Below are 18,551 nucleotides of genomic sequence, written 5' to 3' on the forward strand. Positions count from 1 at the left end.
TTTAGGAAGTCTAGCTCTGCCCCTGTTCTCCCTAGATAACAAGTTAAAAGCGAGAGTCTTTTGCTCAGAGGGAGCTTCTACAGTCTTCCTCTTCCACCAGCTACCTGTTCCATTCAACCCTCAAGAACAGTGTCTTTTGGCTTCTACTCCTCTCTTAAACCAGGCTGAAGTTGGCTCACATGCTCAGATCTATTGCTGGGGGAGGGAGGGAAAGCTAGAAAGACACAAATGTACTCATGTACAACAGGACCACCTCCTTATAAAACCTCTTCTTCACTTGAGCAATAATGGAGCCTGAAGTTGCAAATATTTTTTTTTTTTTAAGTCAAGAATAAAATATTCCATCATATCTTCTACGGAAATATAAGTTCTTCCAGGTTTCCTGAATCTTTACTGTTAAGGAGACAAAGTAAAGATCTTTGTGGACCTAGAGCCTTCTGTAGCACTTAAGTAGACTATAAAGATATATTTACAATTTCTAACAGTCAGCTCAGCCAAGCTTGTATTTCAGTCACATACAAGTTGGCATAAAAATCCAGTCCTCCTAATTCCTAGTTGTCTAATATGAAGCTTTGCAAGTGACCATCCTTTCTTCTTTTCCACCTATTACTGAAAGGCAAGTTTTCTGTATTACAGATTAGCTACTGTTTATCAGCCTGGACATATTTTATTCACCCAGGCCCAAAAGAATTTCACATTCATTGTTAGTCTTCTGGTAAGTCTTTGCAACCTGCATTTCTTTATCTGTATTTCTGCGAAGCTGAAGTTTCAATAAATATTGATTGCAAGAATCCACTACAACTCATGTACACAAAATGATAAAAACATGAGCATGAGTATCTAACACTTTCACACTAATCATTAAAATGATCACAAATTGAAAACATAGGATAGAGAAATCTGTCTTTTTATCGTGTACAAGGAACATCAAACAAAGCTATGGATGTTTCAGCTAAATGCATACAACTAAAGTATCATTTATTTAATGAATTAAAGCAGCATGATTTTTTAAACCATAGGAAAGCTTACACTCCTAAAATATAAAGCCAAGAAGGGGTGAGATGTAATTTTTGCAAAACTAAAGACATTAGACTCTTTGGCAGTGTACGCAAAAATCTATGATACAGGTCATTCTAGAAAACAAAATATTTAATCAAGGCAGCACTGTCGAAATAGTCAACATTTTTATACTCAGTTGAATTAAATCTAGGCTGTACAGCAGTAAGCCTTTCCCCCAGCCCTTTTGTTTTTCTGAGTTCGTAGCTGATTTTGGTCTTTAGAAGCAGGAAGATACCAGACAAGCAAAAATATGGAAAGCTTTAAATGGAATTATTTGATGTGGCAAAACTGCTTTTAGGGACCGCAAGTGGTTCCAATAAAGTTGCTTCCTGTTTTGTTAGGAAACTGTATCATCAAGAGTGAAAAAAAAGAGGTTACATACTTAGATATTAGTGTTATCCATTACTCCTTTCCCTTTGAGTACCACGAATTAAGTCAGCAGCACAGTCTGCTGCACAGTCCACATGGTCAGTAGAACAACTGCCTTGCATTTGGTCTTTTCTTAGCATTTTCTTTCTTGCCTTAAATGAAATCACTGAACATACAGATTTTATTTTCTTGTGAGGCAAAGCATTTAATAAGAGATTAAATCTCTTCAAAAGGCGGAGAGAAGGATCTCCTATTTAAGAGGTGAGATAATCCCCCTATTTGTTTTACTTTCCCTTGTGTTTTTACTTCCCTTCCATATGCACAGCAGTGAGTGATTTGTGAATCCTTTTCCCTTTGATACGTGATTTATTTGGCTCCATTTCCAATGCTTTAGTGTATTCTGCTACCGCACTGCCTTTGAGTCACCAGAATTCCCTGTTCCTCAACTTTCAATCCTCTGCAAACATAACCCTCCTACCATTACATTTTGTAAGACAATTTTCAGTTTCTGCTCCAAGTCTTCTATCTTTCCCTCTACATTTACACTAGGTATCATGGCATAAGCACAGCTCGAAGCAATCTTCCTTACAGCTCTGAGACCACATTCCTTACTCTTGCTTTTGTTCTGAAGTTTCTTCTTTTCAGAAGTAATGCTACTTTAAGAATTGCTTTAAAGCAAGGTAGTGTGTAAGAGAGGCTGCGTCTACGTGTCAGCAGTCAACACTTGTATCGCGCTGCGTAACCAAGAATATTATTTTCCCATTACAAGCTGATATTCAAACAGGAATCATAACATGAACAACAGGCTGAAATAATTATATCCAACTGTACGTAAAGGCCTGATTTGGTTATATGAATCTCAAGACCACATCAGCAGTGAGAAACACCAGAAACAGCAATGTACCAATATGGATCTACCTTTAAAAAGATAAGAGCTCTCTGACTGTTCAAAAGGAAAATAAAGAACATCACCCACAAGGAAACTGGAGTGATTATATGAAGAGCCACTTAACTGTATCTCAGCCCGTTTGCGTGTCCTGTTATTTAAAATGCGGCCATTGCTTTTCCAGTCCTCCCATTCCATTTTCCTCCCTAAGTCTCCTGGAAAGAGTCTGGACCTGTAGAAGAAACATGTCTTTGACAGCCAAGCAATTATTATTTTAAAAATCTGTTGGGTACCGGTTCATGTTGTTCCTCAAGTGCAGTTTGAAAAACAAGCATACTTATATGCTTTTATGTATAATGAGCACTAAGTAAAGTTTAACTTGCATTTAGGAAATAAATCCAGGTATTTTTCTGGACTTAAGAGAAGAACATGACAAGCTCGGCTACTGTACGTCAGTTTTATTTCAACAAACACGTCTGTCACCTTTGCATGCTTGTGCACCTGATTTTGCCTTTTCCATTTACAAAAAAAAAGATCTTCTGGCATAAAATTATATAGCAGTGTACAATATAGAAGAATCTGATTTGAAATGTCAAATGGCATTTACTCAGAAATATTGTTATCTATGAAAACCACAAGGATAACATCTTAGTTGTGGTATGTTGGAATAGGAGGAAAAAATACAGTTAAGACTGTTTCTATTTTCCATATACAACTTTTATTGCAATACCTGTATTCTAAGTATACAGATACAAATATAAAATGACCCATGACAGACTTTAAACCTGCCCAAATAGCAAACTGAGAAATTAATTCGATATTAGAGCCAAAGCTGACAGGACTTCAAGAGGTGATAGGAAGCTTCCCCAGTCTCTCTCCAAGAACAACCAGGATCCACCATATTTTTGGTCCAAGATGTATGCTTTAAGTTGGCAGATGAGTCTATGAACGAGTGTATTTACCCCAGATGTGCAGCATAAACACAGAAGCAATAAAAAGAAGACTCATGACCAAAACTGGAACAGGCCCACTAAAAATAAAGAAAAAAAATTGCATTAACATAAAAAAAAGTCTGCTTTGTCCAAAGGCCAGTCATTATCAGCCAAATGAACTCATCAGTTCATAAGCAATTGTACGAGAAAACTCTTATTCCATTCCCATAGAAACACCTTAAAGTACACAGAAATGAGTCAGCCATCTCTACCAAAACCAGCTGCTGCCCCACGTTTTAAAGATACAGTTTTGCACACCCTAAATGTTACATAACTATAAAGCACAATATAACAACAAAAGCCCTGCACTTATTTGAAAAGTAATTAATGGCTCATCATTACTCATCATTGTGAAAACAATCTCCAGAAAATTATCATCTCTATTTACTACTCAGATAGCCAGCTGAACAGAGATGTAGTCAGATACAAAAACCAACAGAGTCCTCTAGCGGCTAGTAAAATTTTGGCATAAAATTCACATTAACTGTTTATTCAGAGGTTTTATTTCACTTGAAGACGATGGCAGCAGTGGGTGAGAGACGGGTATTTCTGTTTTCTTGAAAACGATACACAGAATGTCAAAGTTAACTCCATTATTAAATCATTACCTAAAATGCATAAATCAACAATTTCTTAACTTTTTTCCTTCCCACTTTTTCACATTCTTTAGAAATTGTATAGTGATGTTCTTAAAAAACAGTTTAATCTTAGGGTGCGTGTTGAGAGACTAAATCAGCTGTTTCACACTGTTCTGAGACACAACAATTATACACACTATTACACAGTTACATGCACTCAACACTGCTTCATAGCACTTACTTCATACCATCTCATTTCTGATTTTCAACCTGCTATTGGGAGAAACACCATGAATTCTGTTATCCAGCCTGGATCACCCCCCAGGTTTATAAGCAGGTAAGTGTTACTTAAATAAAGTAAAAAGGAAACTGAAAATGTACCGAAACAATTTACTAACATATTATTCTATGAGATCATGGTCCATATACTTCAAATGTCTATAACTATAATCTTACATTGAGTTTTAAAACTCAATTATTGTCTATCATACTTAGACTTACTTGGGTATGGAGAACCCTGAACACAGACATAAAGCATTTTGCAAACAACAATGACAAAACATGCACAATAAAAAAAGCCTACACACACAGTAACTACATAAGTAACACCTATCAAGGGATACCTTTCACTAAGCAACAGAATGCACTTCTCAATCCTCAGTGTTTTATACATATTTGAAGTTTATGTCCTACATAATATAAATCATGATGATATCAGGTGCACAAAGTCCTTACACTTTACCTGAATTACTATTTAATTCATTTGAGCTTTTAGTAGTAGTAATATGTATGCTACTCTTCGCCGAAGGCACGCAGGAAAAGATGAGCACCGCTAACCAGAACAGAGCAACATGGAAATGAACAGGGAGGACTGTTTGTGTGCTTGGTGGGTTTTTTTAAAAAATTAAGATGACATTGATTCTCCTACAGAACAATCAGCTTTCCCATACTGACCTGTGTATCGCATTTCCTCCAGTCCTAAAGACAGGCAACCTGCTGAAACCCTGCAATTCTCCTCTATACACCTGAATCTCCTCAGCCCACCACACAGTTTAAATAAATAAATGCATAAGAAAACCAATTCAAGCACCTCACTTCTAAAGATTTCACATTGTGCATTCTCAGAATGTCTTTCATAAGGCTGCATGTTATACTGTTACCAAAGACAGGCCTCCGCTTTGTTTCTAAAATAGTTGTTTCCTACTAACCTTCTTACTGTGTGAGAAAATAGCTAATTACTGACTTTCTTACTGTGTAAAAATATTCACTGAGCTGATGTTACAGATAGTGATAATGAGGAGACAACCAGAAGTAGTTAATCACTTCAGGGCTCTTCTGTACGTCAAGTATGTAGGATAGAGTTATGGCTACTTCAAAGAACATCCTTACTATCTTCAAGAAGTTGGCAAACTTACAGCAAACTGTTACTGTCCTGAGATGACTCAATACCTCAAAAGGATAATGTGCGGAAGGGTCTCCTTACCCAAATGACCACTGAGACACTCACGCTTGCGCAGGAGTGTTTTGCCGATGCAGCAAAATTTGATATGCACGGGCCAAAAGACTATTCAGTCATCCTAATGAATATGTAAATCTAGGTAGAGTTATGTATTAGGTAGGTGGGATAATGAGAATATTTTGTGTATAAATAATTAGTGAACATCCCCCCTAAGGCGTGCTAGATTTGTGGGTTTTCCCCCTAGCACCCGACATCGAATAAAGCAATATCTCCTCTCTAAACTACTTTTGGTTTCGAGGGCTTTCATTTCAGGTAAGAATACCACAAGCCCAATTTGACTCTCAGTCATGACTCCACAGGAAACAACGCCTACATCTCTTTAAGCAAGAAAGTTCAAGACAAGACACAGGAACCACAGGTACCAAGTGCCATAGAAAGAGCAACATGTTTGGGTTTAGTCTTCTTTTCAAAGTACGTGATGCTCGATCTGAGTTTGAAAGAGAAAAATATCATATCCCACTCTCAACCAGATCCCCCACAGCACTCTTTTGCTAACAGCGTTTTTAAAGACACATATATATATTTTGTAGCACCCTGTACTACAGATGAATGAACTTTACAGAGACGAACCAAACTTGCTTATTCAACATATTTATTATTTCTGATGCTGAGCACAGAAACTAAATACCTGAAGCACCAGAGGTATGATTATGCACAATATAAAATACAAAACTTCTGATCTAGCGTGGAATTCTCCTGATCATAGCTAGCATGAAATAACCTCGTCTCAGTTGTTTTTATGTATTTTTTCACAGTAATTTTAAGAGATCATCTTTTAAACAACATCAGAAAAGAAAATACAAAAAAAAACCCAAACCCACCACCAGGCTAAGCTTTTACATTGCTTTATGCAGTAGTGATCACAACCATTTTTAGAAAGAACTTTGGCTGATGAGCACTTTACTGAGGCAGCCACAACCCCTCTATAACCCATTTTCATTTTTAAGCCTATTGGATAGGACAGAGATCATAACGACTGGTTGCTATGGAAAAAACATATGTAGAAAAATACACGGAAAGCTGTAAGCAAGAAAGTTGCTCCCAAGCCATAGTTCAGAAAACATTACGTATAACATGCAGGTGTAAAACCAACTCGCTTTTACAGATTTGTTTCTTCCATTAAAAGCCTGTCCACACAGCTACCCACAGTAGCTTGCAAAAATAACGCTCCCAGGGTTCCAAGACCTTAAAATTGGGAGCCACTGTGTTGCAACCTAAAGAGAAGGGAAAATCTACATACTGACCTACTTGTACTGAAGATTAGAACAACTGAGTGGCCATTCAACATCAAAAGTGAAACCAAAGGATTCACAAGGAAACTTGGTAAAGCTGTTTTGACAGCTTGTATCACAAGTCTATTGAAAAAAATATCTACATAATGGTAGAACACTTCTCTTTTTTCTCAATTTGTTGTTTGTTTTTTTTTTTTTTTTTTAAATTGAGCTTTAGTAGACCAAACAACACAGAAAATAATTGCCTTGCCTATCTGCACTTATTTGCTCTAGAACACTGTTGTCGCTCATTGTCATCTTCTTGCCTTGTCTCCTCTCTGGATTCAGAATGGAGAACGCAAGACCTGCAGCAGCAGAACACCACTACTTTGGTGGTTTGCTGTATAGTTTTTGTTTTTTAAAGCTTCAAGCACATGAAAATGAAAACACCTAAGACAACTTCAGAGGAAGGATTACTCACGGAACAATCACTAACTAGACTACCACCAGCCCTCCCCCAAATTTTTTGTTCATGCAGCTGGTAGCAGCCCTCTTAAAGGGATCCAAAATAAACCAGAAATGGATTCTAGAAAACAGAAGCAATAGGGACATCCCTGAGTGCCTTGAATCTCTTAAGCCCGGTGAGAACAAGTATAACTCTACAAGAAGTACAAAATCCCACTCAGGGTATGACTTAGCATGCACCCACCAGCTGAGATACACCTTTCACCTTTGTTACCCAAGTATTAGGCTGCAAGGTTTCTTTGGGAAACTGATCTGAGTGATTCCAACTGGCCAAAAGTAAAAACTTAGGGTCTCTTTACAGCTTAAGGGATACTACCACCAGATATTTGACCACAATCTTAGAATGTTCACCTTGTAAAAACAGAGATCTACGAGGTATCAGAATGCTATTCACTTTGCAAGCTTAGCTAAAATAATTTAGCTTTAGCTTTTTAATAAAAACACCTGAGATTCTGCAAGCATGGGGCATACCAGTTATGTTTTTAAGTGGGGGCTAGATCACAACATATCCATTAATATAGAAAAAACAAAAGCTTAATTAAAAAAAGATAAAAAACATGCACATAGATGCCTAAATTCACTGTGACAAGTAATCTTTTCCAACTTCAAAAGGATTGCTTGCAGTCTTCAAAGACCACTTAAGGTAAGTCTAGCCAATTACAAAATATAACTTGTACCTACCTTTTTTAAGCCACTGTAACTTTAGAAACCACCTCTACAGGTTTATAAATTAAATAAAACGTTTCATCCCAAATCTATCCAAGAAGCTATCAGTTCAGCGTGTTTCCCCATGCAGACCAGAACATCGACCTCTCCATTCAAAGACTGAAAGATTACATAAGTAGGTGAAATACACAGCCCCATGCCTGCCACCACCCACATATCCAACTTACACTTTGAGCCCTGGAGAGTCCTCAGTGTAGAACCGCCACATCCCACCGGTACCCGTGGAAGTGGCGCGGCCTGCACTTCTTGTCCCACAGCTGGCGTTCTTCCTTTAGGGGACAACGGCATGAAAGAAAGACGGAAACACATTAGCAGCCTGCCAGCTTCCAGCACTAACCACCCCAAGAGACTCTGCAGAGGCAGGACGCTTGAGGACACCAGCCTGTGCAGCCAGGCAAGCACGGTGGCTAGCACAGCACCGCCCGGGGCTACAGCCAGGTGCACGGAAGAGTGAGGAGACAGCCCCACCGGCGCCCTGCCCGCACGTACCTCTGCCGGACGGTGGAGCCGGCCGCTCGGGGAGCCACGGCCTTGCTGGGGGAGCGGCCGGAGGAGCCGACGCTAGTGGCACTGGGGTTGGGCCCGGGCTGGGGAGAGAGAGAAGAGAACCGGCAGGGGGTGTGAGGCGGCGGACACAGCCGGACGGAGAGGGAGCACCTCAGCCACCCCCTGCCCAGGGCAGAACCTCACCATGGCGGCGGCGCTGGCTCGGAGGGTCGGCACGGCCTCACACACGATCCTCTACGGCCGCTCCGGCCACGTCTCTACCCGCAGCAGGCCCCGCCCCGCGCCGCGCCTCCCGGGGCCTGGAGGCTGCCCGGCACCATGCCTGAGCAGCGCCGGCCGCTCTTCCCCCCCCACCTCCCTCCAGCGGCCGCTTTCCGAGGGAGCCCCCTCCGCATGACGCCTCGCTCCCCTTCACTCCCCCACCAGCGGCCGGGCCGGGGCAGCCGAGCGGGGGAGGCGCGGGAGGAGGTGTCGGGCAGCGCCGTGGGCCGCCCGGAGGGTGTGGCAAAGGGGAAGGCCCGGGAGAGGGCTGACGTGTCCGGTGGGGAGGGCTGCCGGGCCGCGCCTGCGCGCTGCTGCCCGGGACGTGGCCGGCGGTCGGTCCCCCGCCGCAGCAGCCATGGCGGCGGAGGCGGGCGGGGAGGGCCCGTCCGTGCTGTTCCTGCACCCGGACCTGGGTCTGGGCGGCGCGGAGCGGCTGGTGGTGGACGCGGCGCTGGCGCTGCAGGCGCGGGGCTGCCGGGTGCAGATCTGGACGGCGCACTACGACCCGGCCCGCTGCTTCGCCGAGACGCGGGAGCTGGTGGTGCGGCGGTGCGGGAGTTGGCTGCCCCGCAGCCTGTGGGGCCGCGGGCATGCCCTGTGCGCCGCCCTGCGCATGGCCTTCGTGGCCCTCTACGTCCTGCTCCTCAGCGACGAGTCGGCCGACGCCTTCGTCTGCGACCAGGTGCCGCTGCCGCCGTTTGCCGCCCCGCTGCTGCGGCGGGGGGAGGCCGGAGGGGAGGCGGGGGGTGCTGGCAGGCTCCGGGGCAGCTGGGGGAGCCGCCGCCGCCGCCGCTTGGGCTGCCCTCCCGGCTCCGTGTGGGGAAGTTCGGTGGCTTCGTGCGGCCTGGGTGGGGAAGGGGGTTTTGGCGGTGTCGCAGGCCGAGGCGAGGAAGGAAATTGGAGTCGTAGCAAGAGGCCCTGGGGGAGGGAGTTCAGCTTGATGCGCTTGTGGAGGGGAGGGGGAGGAGGCAGTTGGCTTGCAAAGCGCCGGCTCTCGGGCCGTGTCTTTGAAATCACGTGTAGGCACCACTGTCACTAACACAAATGACAAATGCCCCTTCTTGTCCTGTCTCTCCTGGTTGTGCTAGGTGTCTGCTTGCATTCCCGTGCTTAGGCTGGCCAGAACCCGCAAGAAGGTTTTGTTCTACTGTCACTTTCCTGACCAGCTTCTGACCAAGAGAGAATCTCTCCTGAAGCGCATCTACAGATTACCACTGGACTGGCTGGAAGAGTACACGACTGGCATGGCAGACTGCATTGTCGTGAACAGCAAGTTCACTGCCAGAGTGTTCAAGGACACATTTAAGTCTTTATCTCACATAAACCCAGATGTCCTCTACCCATCGCTCAACATCAGTAGCTTTGAAACAGTAGTTCCTACAGACATAGCTGACCTGATACCCAAAAAGAAAAAGTTCTTGTTTCTTTCCATTAATAGATATGAGAGAAAAAAGAATCTAGCATTGGCTCTTGAAGCTTTGCATGAGCTTCAAGGAAGACTTGATGCTCATGAGTGGAGTGAAGTTCACCTAGTTATGGCAGGTGGTTATGATAAACGAGTTCTGGAAAATGTGGAGCACTACGAAGAGCTGAGGACACTTGCAGCCAAGCTTAATGTTAGTGACCACGTCACTTTTCTGAGATCATTCTCAGATGAACAGAAAATCTCTCTTTTTAGTAACTCTGTATGTGTGCTTTACACACCGAGCAATGAACATTTTGGCATTGTTCCTCTGGAGGCAATGTATATGAGATGTCCAGTTATTGCGGTTAATTCAGGCGGTCCTTTAGAATCAGTCTTGCATAATGTTACAGGATTTTTGTGTGATCCTCTGCCAACGCAATTCTCTGAGGCCATGGAAAAAATTGTGAGAGATCCTCTCTTAAAGGACACAATGGGAGCAGCTGGGAGAGCCAGAGTTATGGAAAAATTTTCCTCAGAAGTGTTCACAGAACAGCTGTACCAATACATATGTAGATTAACACAATAAAATTATATTCCCATTTTATATTTTACAGCTTTGTATCTCTCATTTTTATAGGGGAACAGTATTTATTGTGACTATGATGAAGAACCCAGGATATCTGAATTTCCTTGTTATGCTTCTTGTGCTGCCTTATGTCACTCAATACAAAGAATGAGCAAAATATGTTCCACTGTCTCATTAAAAGGTTAAAATTTTCATGTGGTAGGCTGATCCACCATTGTAGGAGTTCTTTTCTGTACTGTGCCTTGGAAGAATGCATAGTTAAATGGCAGTAACTTACTGGGAAATTATTCCACATTATACTTTTAATACTGTACGTTATGGCTGACTCATTTTACAGAATGTGGATTTGTACAGCTAAGACAAGGACAACTTTATGTATTTGAAATGTTCATCAGTAAGTTTTAAGTAAAAGAGCCATCTTAGTTAAAGTATGGAGAGAATTGCGCAGTCCAATTGCATGTTTAAAAAAAGCCATCACTGTTAAGGATGTGAATGGTATGGTTTTAAAATGATCGACCTTCTACTGTACTTCTTAAATTGCATCATGTAGTCACACCGGGTGTCGTAAACAAGCGTACAGGTATGTCAGCAGGAGGAAGCTGAAACTAAAATAAAACCAAGGACATCAGACTACTTCAGGCAAAAACGTTAGTGCTGAAATTCTTTGTCTATGCAGATATCTGCAGTGCTTAAGGATGTAATTTTAATTTGAGAGTTTCCGGTTTGTGGAGACTTAAATGATATCCCCTTTATTTAATGTTTTGTTCTAAATGACAGCACACCTTTAAGAAAGGCGCTAATCCGGAGCAGGCTGTAAAGACATTTCATTTTGCCTGTTTTGGTGGTAACTTTTCGGTATAACTTTACTGAATAGTTTATCTGGGGGACACTTCTAATGCAGTGACCGCACACTGAGAGTAATTAGACTTCCTTTTTTTCAAGTATAATACCTATGTTTGGGCAAGGAATATGTGATGCTTTTATCTACCTCTCTTTTTAGTGCATCTTTATTAGTTGATTGTTCTGTTTGGTTTCCAATAACACAATCTATGCAGTCTTAAAATGGATTGAGTAACTATACGGTTTCCTCATTCTTCGAAATACAGTTTTATCTATACAATTTGTAGTCTGAATTCTGCAATTTGTATTTAAGATAGTCTCAGGCATTTTCACATTTAATACTTCACAACAGGAAACCGGCTGTTCTGTGGTTTAGGACTGCAACCCAGGTCACAGTATAAGCCTTATTTAAAGTAAAACAAACACAAATCCACAAGCAAAGTCTGTCCTTGTCTTTAATCAGGAAGATGGGTGCTATGATGGTTATTCATTGTGGGTTGGGAGTGGGTGGTCTCTCAGGCCCTATTTCCAACATTTGTGTCCATGCCAGAAGAACTGGCAAGCCTGAATCTATCATCTCTCTTGCCCGTTCCTGCATTAAAGTTTTCCTAAATGTTTGTGCAGCTTTTTCAGCATGAGTGTAGCAATGACCAACTGAAGGAACGGGAGAGTGTGAAAATTATCTGTGGTCATTGACGTTAATACCTTCAAGATGTGTAGGCTTTAAGCTCCAGTTAGAAAGGGGCAAGATGGTTGGAGCTCATTCCCGTGGCTGCTTAGCTTATGTTAAGTTCTCTCCACATTGCACTGGAGTTAACCTGGAGCCTAAGGTGCACGTCCGTGCACACTTGCCAGTGTAGCTGCAGCGATAGCTCCATTGATGCTCAAGCCTTGGCCTCCACACCTTTTCCGAGCTGGGTTGCTGGCAGGTGTGTGCCTAGCCCTATGCCCTGCAGCTCCTGTTGAGTGGATTTCATGGGTTGCACTTGGGAGTTCACCTGCCATCTCACATTTACCTGGCTATCACTGGACTGTCAATAGAATCTGTTACTGTCACCAGGCTGCCCTGCATGGGTGCTGTGCCCTGGTTGGTGAGATTGCTGTCCCGTGGTGTGATCTCTTTCAGCTTTTGACTGTTATCTCTTGCAGAGCAGCCCTAGTCTTGCTGTTTCCTGACAGGTAGCTTGGGCCATCTCAAGCCCTGAGCTGACTGTCACAGAACCTGGCCTTCAGGCTGCCCATCAGCTGCAGGTTAACCCCAAATTCCTGCGGGAAGCTATGGAGAGGTGTGGCATAGCCTTTCAGGCTGCTTCAGCAACTCTCTTGCTCCTCAACTTCTAGAACCATTCAGTGGGAATTTGGACAATGGGATCTGGATTCACTAGTCAGATGCGGCTAATCTTTGCAACCTATCCGGAGGCTGTATATCCCAAGGAACATTAGATGCTCAGGAGTAATGATCTCCCAGCTGTCGGGGCAACCCAACAGCGGATTTGGACCACGCGGAAGGCAATGGCTCTATGCTCCAAAACCTGATGACTTATCCAGTGATTTGGAGCAGTTTTGGGGGCATGGCGACTGTGCAAAACTCTCTTGCTGGAGCTCCAGCAGGGGAAGTAGTTGTCCAGTAACTACACAATTCAATTAATGGAGTTTATTGTGGAAACTGTGTGAAGAGCAAGCCCTTCTGTCCCTCTAAAGACTAGGGCTGTCTGAGGCCCTCAAAAATGAGATGGCTAGGACTGGCTTACCCCAGAGCCAGGAGCAGCCTGTCAGACAGGCCTATCATTGGAGAAGCACCTGTCTCTACCAGAAAGACCATATGCAGACCTCCACCACGTTTTGCTCTACCTTCCTTACAATCCCCAGAGGAAGAGGCCATGGACATAGGCACCATCTACCTCACCCCACATCCCAAGAATGAGAACACAGATGGAGAAAAGTGGATTGCTTTTACTGTGGTGGAAATGGCAACTGTTGTCAGTTGCACCAACAAACCCTCTGCTCTGACAGTCCCTTGGTGCAGGTACATATGAGGCAGCTGCTGTGGCTGGCAGACTTTTGGGTTGGAAACCAAAGTTAATGACGAATGCACAGTTAACAAAGTGTGGAAAAAGAAAAGCCTGTCTGACAAGGTGAGGAGAGAAGCAATTCATCCCTCAATTGTATTCCAGGTCCTGGTGGTAGGTCAACACCACTGTTGGTTCTTCTGCTACCTCAAGAATGTGCTACCACTCCTCAGAGGCAGCTTTGATTTTCAGGAATTGCTTGTCCCAGAGGTCATATTCCTCTCAATGAGGGTAAGCTGCCTAGAGAAATAGACATAGGATCCTGGGTCCTGCTTTGGGCCAGCTTCTGGGAGAGTATGGCCCTTATGACACAGAAGCATCTGCTTCCACAATAAAACGCCAGCCAGGGCCTGGGCAGGACTGTGAGGCATGCTCTGATAAATGCCCATTTCAGTTCCTCAGCAGCTGTGTGTTCTTCATATGCCCATAGAAAGTGAGGCCCCTTCCAAGTACGTGCTGTTATAGGAACCATGATACTGTAAAACAGGTTTAAATTGGCAAATTCTAAGAAACTCTGGAGTCCCTGCATGCTAGAAGGGAGGGAGTGGAAAGCTGCTTTCTGAACCAGATACAGACACTATGAGGATCTTGTGATACAATTTGGCCTCTTCTGTGCTCTGAGCACCTTCCATCATTTTGTTAGTGGAGTCCTGCACAGCCTGCTTGATAACTATTATTAGTGGCATTCTTGACATCTTCATGTTGTCTGATGCTCAACAGGCACACAGACTATGCCAGGGAAGGCCCGAGTCACTTGTGCAATAGTGGCTCCACATCAAGCCCATCATTTGCTCTTTTCAACACCACAGGGTTGAGTTCCTGGGGTGCCAGGTGGACTCCAACTGCTGGCATGAGGATTCCAGGTAGACTGAAGCCACCTAAAGTTGCCAGGCTCTTTACATCAAGGGCCAGAAATCCCCAGACTTCTTTTTGACAAAAAACACGTGGCACTGGCAGTGGAGGTAGAGGGGCAGATCAACCCATGTACCAGATTGTGCTTAAGATGCTCCTTGAGGGCTGCAGATTTGGAGCATGACAAAGCCTAGATGCTTCCAAAAGGTGCTAAAGGAGTTGGTGGGCAGGGGGTGTCAGCTTGGGTTGAGGGGAGGTTAGAGAAGCCTACAGGGCTGTGATCTGCCTCTGCATACTGATCACAGTTCCATGTGGGGCTTGGGGTTGGAACAGAAACTGCAGGGTGGTCATGGGGTCAAGTCTTATGACACCTAGCTGCAGGGAGGCTATGTGGGCAAGCCCTGGCTTAGTCTGAGGGCCAGGATCCATGGTACTCAGCTCAGAGCCTGAGAAGGCCTGAGCTAACCACCAGGGAGCAGCAAGAGCAAGACTCTTGCACAATGGAGAACAAGACAGGAACCAAGGATGGCCACAACAAATGATCTCATTGAGAAGGTGCAGTCCCACAGCTCTTGAACTGGGCAACTAGAGAAAGGATAGTGTCAAAAGAAGGTGCTATCAACAGTTCAGTGATCATCAGGAAGAAATAAGGTAACACGTCGGGTCCAGGTTCAAACCAGGAAAGGCAAACAGCTTAAGGACAGTACTAGAAAGAGGTACAGCTACAACACAGCTCACGCAGGAGGTGAAGACCCTGGCCTGAGTGGAAATGGAGCCCCTGTACCCATGAGCAGTTGGGGTGGGTGGAGGCCCCAGGTGGGGCTGGTCACGGCCAGTAAGGCCTGTTGGTTTAATGACTGCTGAACTGTTGAGAGACCCTGTCACTGCCACCAAGCTGCTTGGGTACATCGCAGCTGTGCCCTGGCTGGTGAGGCTACTGGCCTGTGAGCCAGGATAACCCTCAACTGCTGGCTCCTGGCCCTCACGGAGCACCCTGACTCTTGTGGCTCCCTGACAGCTGAAGGACTTCTTGAGCCAGTTGTGGTTTCTTTTTGTTATTCAAATAGATTTCTCCCCCATCAGTTTTTCCATTTTCCCTTTGAAATTCATGGAAATGTTTAAATGTGTAACACCCAGCTACAAGTACTTACACAGTTTAACTACCCATTGCATGCAGACCACCTTCTTCAAGACCTCCTGCTTGCTTCATTTAAGCCTCTTCATTTTTCCTTTAGAAGGGAGTGGACAATTAAACCCTATCCATTTTCTCCACACCATTCATAACCTCAGTACAGTTGCAAAAGCCTCACTCTTTGCCATCTCTTCTCACTTTCTTCTGCTGGAGAGGAACTCTATGCTCTCTCCCCCAGAGCCCACCTCCTTGGCATGGGATAAGGCAGGAGATATAAAGATGATGTTTGTTTTTTTCTTGTTTAATCAATCTGCCCTAGGTTACCTCTTGACAGGAGAGGCACAAATCAACTCCTCTTTGGCTCTTTGTGGTTTAGGTTCAGTAATCCTCAGTAGTCCTGGGTGGATTGCATCTTGAAGAATAACATTACATCTGTATAAATTGCCTCAGGATTTTTTGCTGTGTCCAGTATTTATCTTAATTTTCTGTCTTAAACTGTTGAGTGCTACTGCTGTGCGTGAGGAAAGCTAACTATGTTCTAATACTACATAGTGTCTCAGAGCTGTAACCTTTGAGATTAAAGCTGTGGTTGTCCTTAAATATTTTTTGGATTATGCAATGACTCATATTGATTATGTTCTCTTGAGTGTCTCTTCATCTAACCCCATACCATCCTTTCACTACTGCTGTTTTAAAGACCCACACATGAAAACAAAGTTTTAGGTTTACAGAAGAAAGAAACTTTTTATTTCAGAAGTGCACGTGCTCAGTCAGTTCCTTATTTTATGCCAGTGTAGCTTTATTTCCTCTCAACTTCCTCTCCTCGTTTTTGGAAATCCAACAAGAATCTTGGTTATGCAAGTAGGATGCATGATGTCCTTGTCAGTGAGGAGCCGTCTGTCAATTAAATAGATGAAGCTCCATTGTGAGAGGACAATGAGCGTCCCCATATTTTACAAGTCAGCATGCTCTAGGGGACGTCAAGTACATTTTCTTGTGCTGTCTCTAGACCAGCAGAACACAGCAAAACTAGTGTTGGGTTTCCAAAATGGCAGGTTTTTAAAACAATATTTATTTGTACCTGTATTGCACCTGTTTTAGAAATGCGTACTCTTTCTGTGTATATCTTTCCCCCTTTTGTTTAAATAGAAGTTTATTTAAGAGAGTTTTATTGAAATCAAATTGCAAATTCCTACTGCGATCTTCCATCAGAAGAAATATTAAGTATTGGACTAGTATAATTAAATAAATTATCATTAGACTACAAGAAAATGAAGGTTTTAAATTCCTAGCCCACCAGTGGGGTGTGAAGGATGATTCGACTAGAAAAAATGGTTGCAAGGAGGAGTTCATGTCCTATCCTCTCCTCCCCATATTTGCACATCCTTCTACCTTCAGACAAAACCCAAATATATAAAAAGAAGCCAAATCAAGAAAGAAAATACTTGGAAAAATAAGGGCAAATTACATATAGAGTTGCTAGATATGAACGAAGGAAGCTGAGAAGAAAGGTAATTAGGCTTTAGAGTCTCTTCACTTACCAATACTGTGGGCTGGAAAGTGGAAAACCCCAGTTTTCCTTCTTCAATTTACCTTTAATACCTATAGTAAATAAGATAAGCCACGAACAAATCATTTAATATGCATAATTTGTATACATTCTTTTTCAGATTATAAAAAGAAATTGGAATAACAGCAATTTCAAGATTAAACTAGCCTCCTTTTTTCCCTCTCCCCACCTCCTTTCATTACTATTTTTTACAATTTTACACGATATAAAAAATTTATAGATTTTAACATTTACATGGAGTCTATAAAAACCTCATGCTACATTATCATATTGCTAAACTTTATTCCTTTTTATTATGGCTGTATTATTCTTTCTCATGGATGAAATGGCTGATATTTTATTTTGAATTGTAATTTATTGTAAAGTTATTATCACAGGGGTATTTTTAATGAAACAATAACTGTAGAATACTGAAAAAATATAGTATTATGGAAGGGGTATATTCAATAGCATGAATGTTAACACAAATAATAGAGAAGGAAATAGACATTTTAATTATAGTTACCTTTATCTGCTTTTATGGTTAAAGTAGAACATGTGACTAGAAAAGAAATAAATCAGAGCTTAGTCTATTGATTTATGGATGTGCAGTTCTTCAGTGCTGGTTATTTTATGCCCGAGATTAACCAAGTTGATTCCAGATTTTTGCACTGTTAGTCATATGGGAAGACCAACAAGTTTGACCTCATGAACTCTTGAGACAAATCTATTAACATTATGGTATCTTTATGACTCCAATTCCTGTGCACTGAAAGAGAAGAAAAATACAACGATTGAGAAAATGAAAACAGAAATAATTTGGAGTTGTTTTACATGGAGAAAGGGAATAAGACTTGCTAAATTTTAGAACCCTTGCATAAGATTATAAATCACTGGGAAATTAACCTTCAAACAAACAACTACAGGCACATACTATATTTTAATTTAATGAACTTTTTCCCTCTCAGTTATACACAGAACTCCTGCACTGTATAGCAAGGCATTTGTAAAAGGCAAAAAATTGAGAAGTCATTCAGTCATTCCCAGGCAAAAGTGAAAAAAAAAGCATAATTCTTGGTTGTGTCTCTAAGTATTTACAAGTGTGTAGAACAAATCACAGGAGCACCACACTTTGTCTGATTTACTCTTTTTTGATCTTGATCCTGGCCTAGAATTAACCCTGTAAACAAACCTACAGCTGAACGTGATGCTATGTGTAGTAACAAACATTAAACCTCATAATCATATCAACACAGGCTGGGGAATGAAGGGATTGAGAGCAGCCCTGCTGAGAAGGATGTGGGGGTGCTGGTGGATGAAAAGCTGGACATGACCTGGCAATGTGCACTCGCAGTCCAGAAAGCAAACCGTATCCTGGGCTGCATCAAAAGAAGTGTGGCCAGCAGGTCAAGGAAGGTGATTCTGCCCCTTTACCCTGCTCTTGTGAGACCCCACCTGGAGTAATGGTTTTAAACTAAAAGA

General features: G+C 42.8%; 2 protein-coding genes across 2 annotated transcripts; one reads left to right on the forward strand and one right to left on the reverse strand.

Moving 5' to 3' along the window:
* Nucleotides 1-3,009: 3,009 nt before the first annotated feature.
* SEC61B (SEC61 translocon subunit beta) lies at nucleotides 3,010-8,688 on the reverse strand. Its single transcript, XM_074576480.1, has 4 exons — nucleotides 8,556-8,688; nucleotides 8,355-8,452; nucleotides 8,033-8,134; nucleotides 3,010-3,344 (listed from the first exon to the last, which is right to left on the reverse strand). The coding sequence occupies exons 1-4, from the start codon at nucleotides 8,556-8,558 to the stop codon at nucleotides 3,257-3,259; spliced, it is 291 nt and encodes a 96-aa protein (XP_074432581.1). The 5' UTR covers nucleotides 8,559-8,688; the 3' UTR covers nucleotides 3,010-3,256.
* Nucleotides 8,689-8,934: 246 nt separating this feature from the next.
* ALG2 (ALG2 alpha-1,3/1,6-mannosyltransferase) lies at nucleotides 8,935-10,652 on the forward strand. The gene is made up of 2 exons (XM_074573592.1): nucleotides 8,935-9,318; nucleotides 9,725-10,652. The coding sequence occupies exons 1-2, from the start codon at nucleotides 8,992-8,994 to the stop codon at nucleotides 10,625-10,627; spliced, it is 1,230 nt and encodes a 409-aa protein (XP_074429693.1). The 5' UTR covers nucleotides 8,935-8,991; the 3' UTR covers nucleotides 10,628-10,652.
* The last annotated feature ends 7,899 nt before the right edge of the window (nucleotides 10,653-18,551 follow it).

Source organism: Larus michahellis, chromosome 2 (genome assembly GCF_964199755.1).
Source record: "Larus michahellis chromosome 2, bLarMic1.1, whole genome shotgun sequence".
Lineage (NCBI taxonomy): Eukaryota > Metazoa > Chordata > Aves > Charadriiformes > Laridae > Larus > Larus michahellis.

Excerpts from the sequence above, each read along its gene's own strand:
- SEC61B (XM_074576480.1), bottom strand. Across the intron at positions 8,135-8,354 it reads GGCTCCACCGTCCGGCAGAG|GAAGAACGCCAGCTGTGGGA; the intron begins GTACGTGCGGGC and ends TGTCCCCTAAAG. Across the intron at positions 3,345-8,032 it reads GACTCTCCAGGGCTCAAAGT|TGGGCCTGTTCCAGTTTTGG; the intron begins GTAAGTTGGATA and ends CTTTATTTTTAG.
- ALG2 (XM_074573592.1), top strand. The coding sequence starts at position 8,992 with ATGGCGGCGGAGGCGGGCGGGGAGGGCCCGTCCGTGCTGTTCCTGCAC. Across the intron at positions 9,319-9,724 it reads ACGCCTTCGTCTGCGACCAG|GTGTCTGCTTGCATTCCCGT; the intron begins GTGCCGCTGCCG and ends TGGTTGTGCTAG.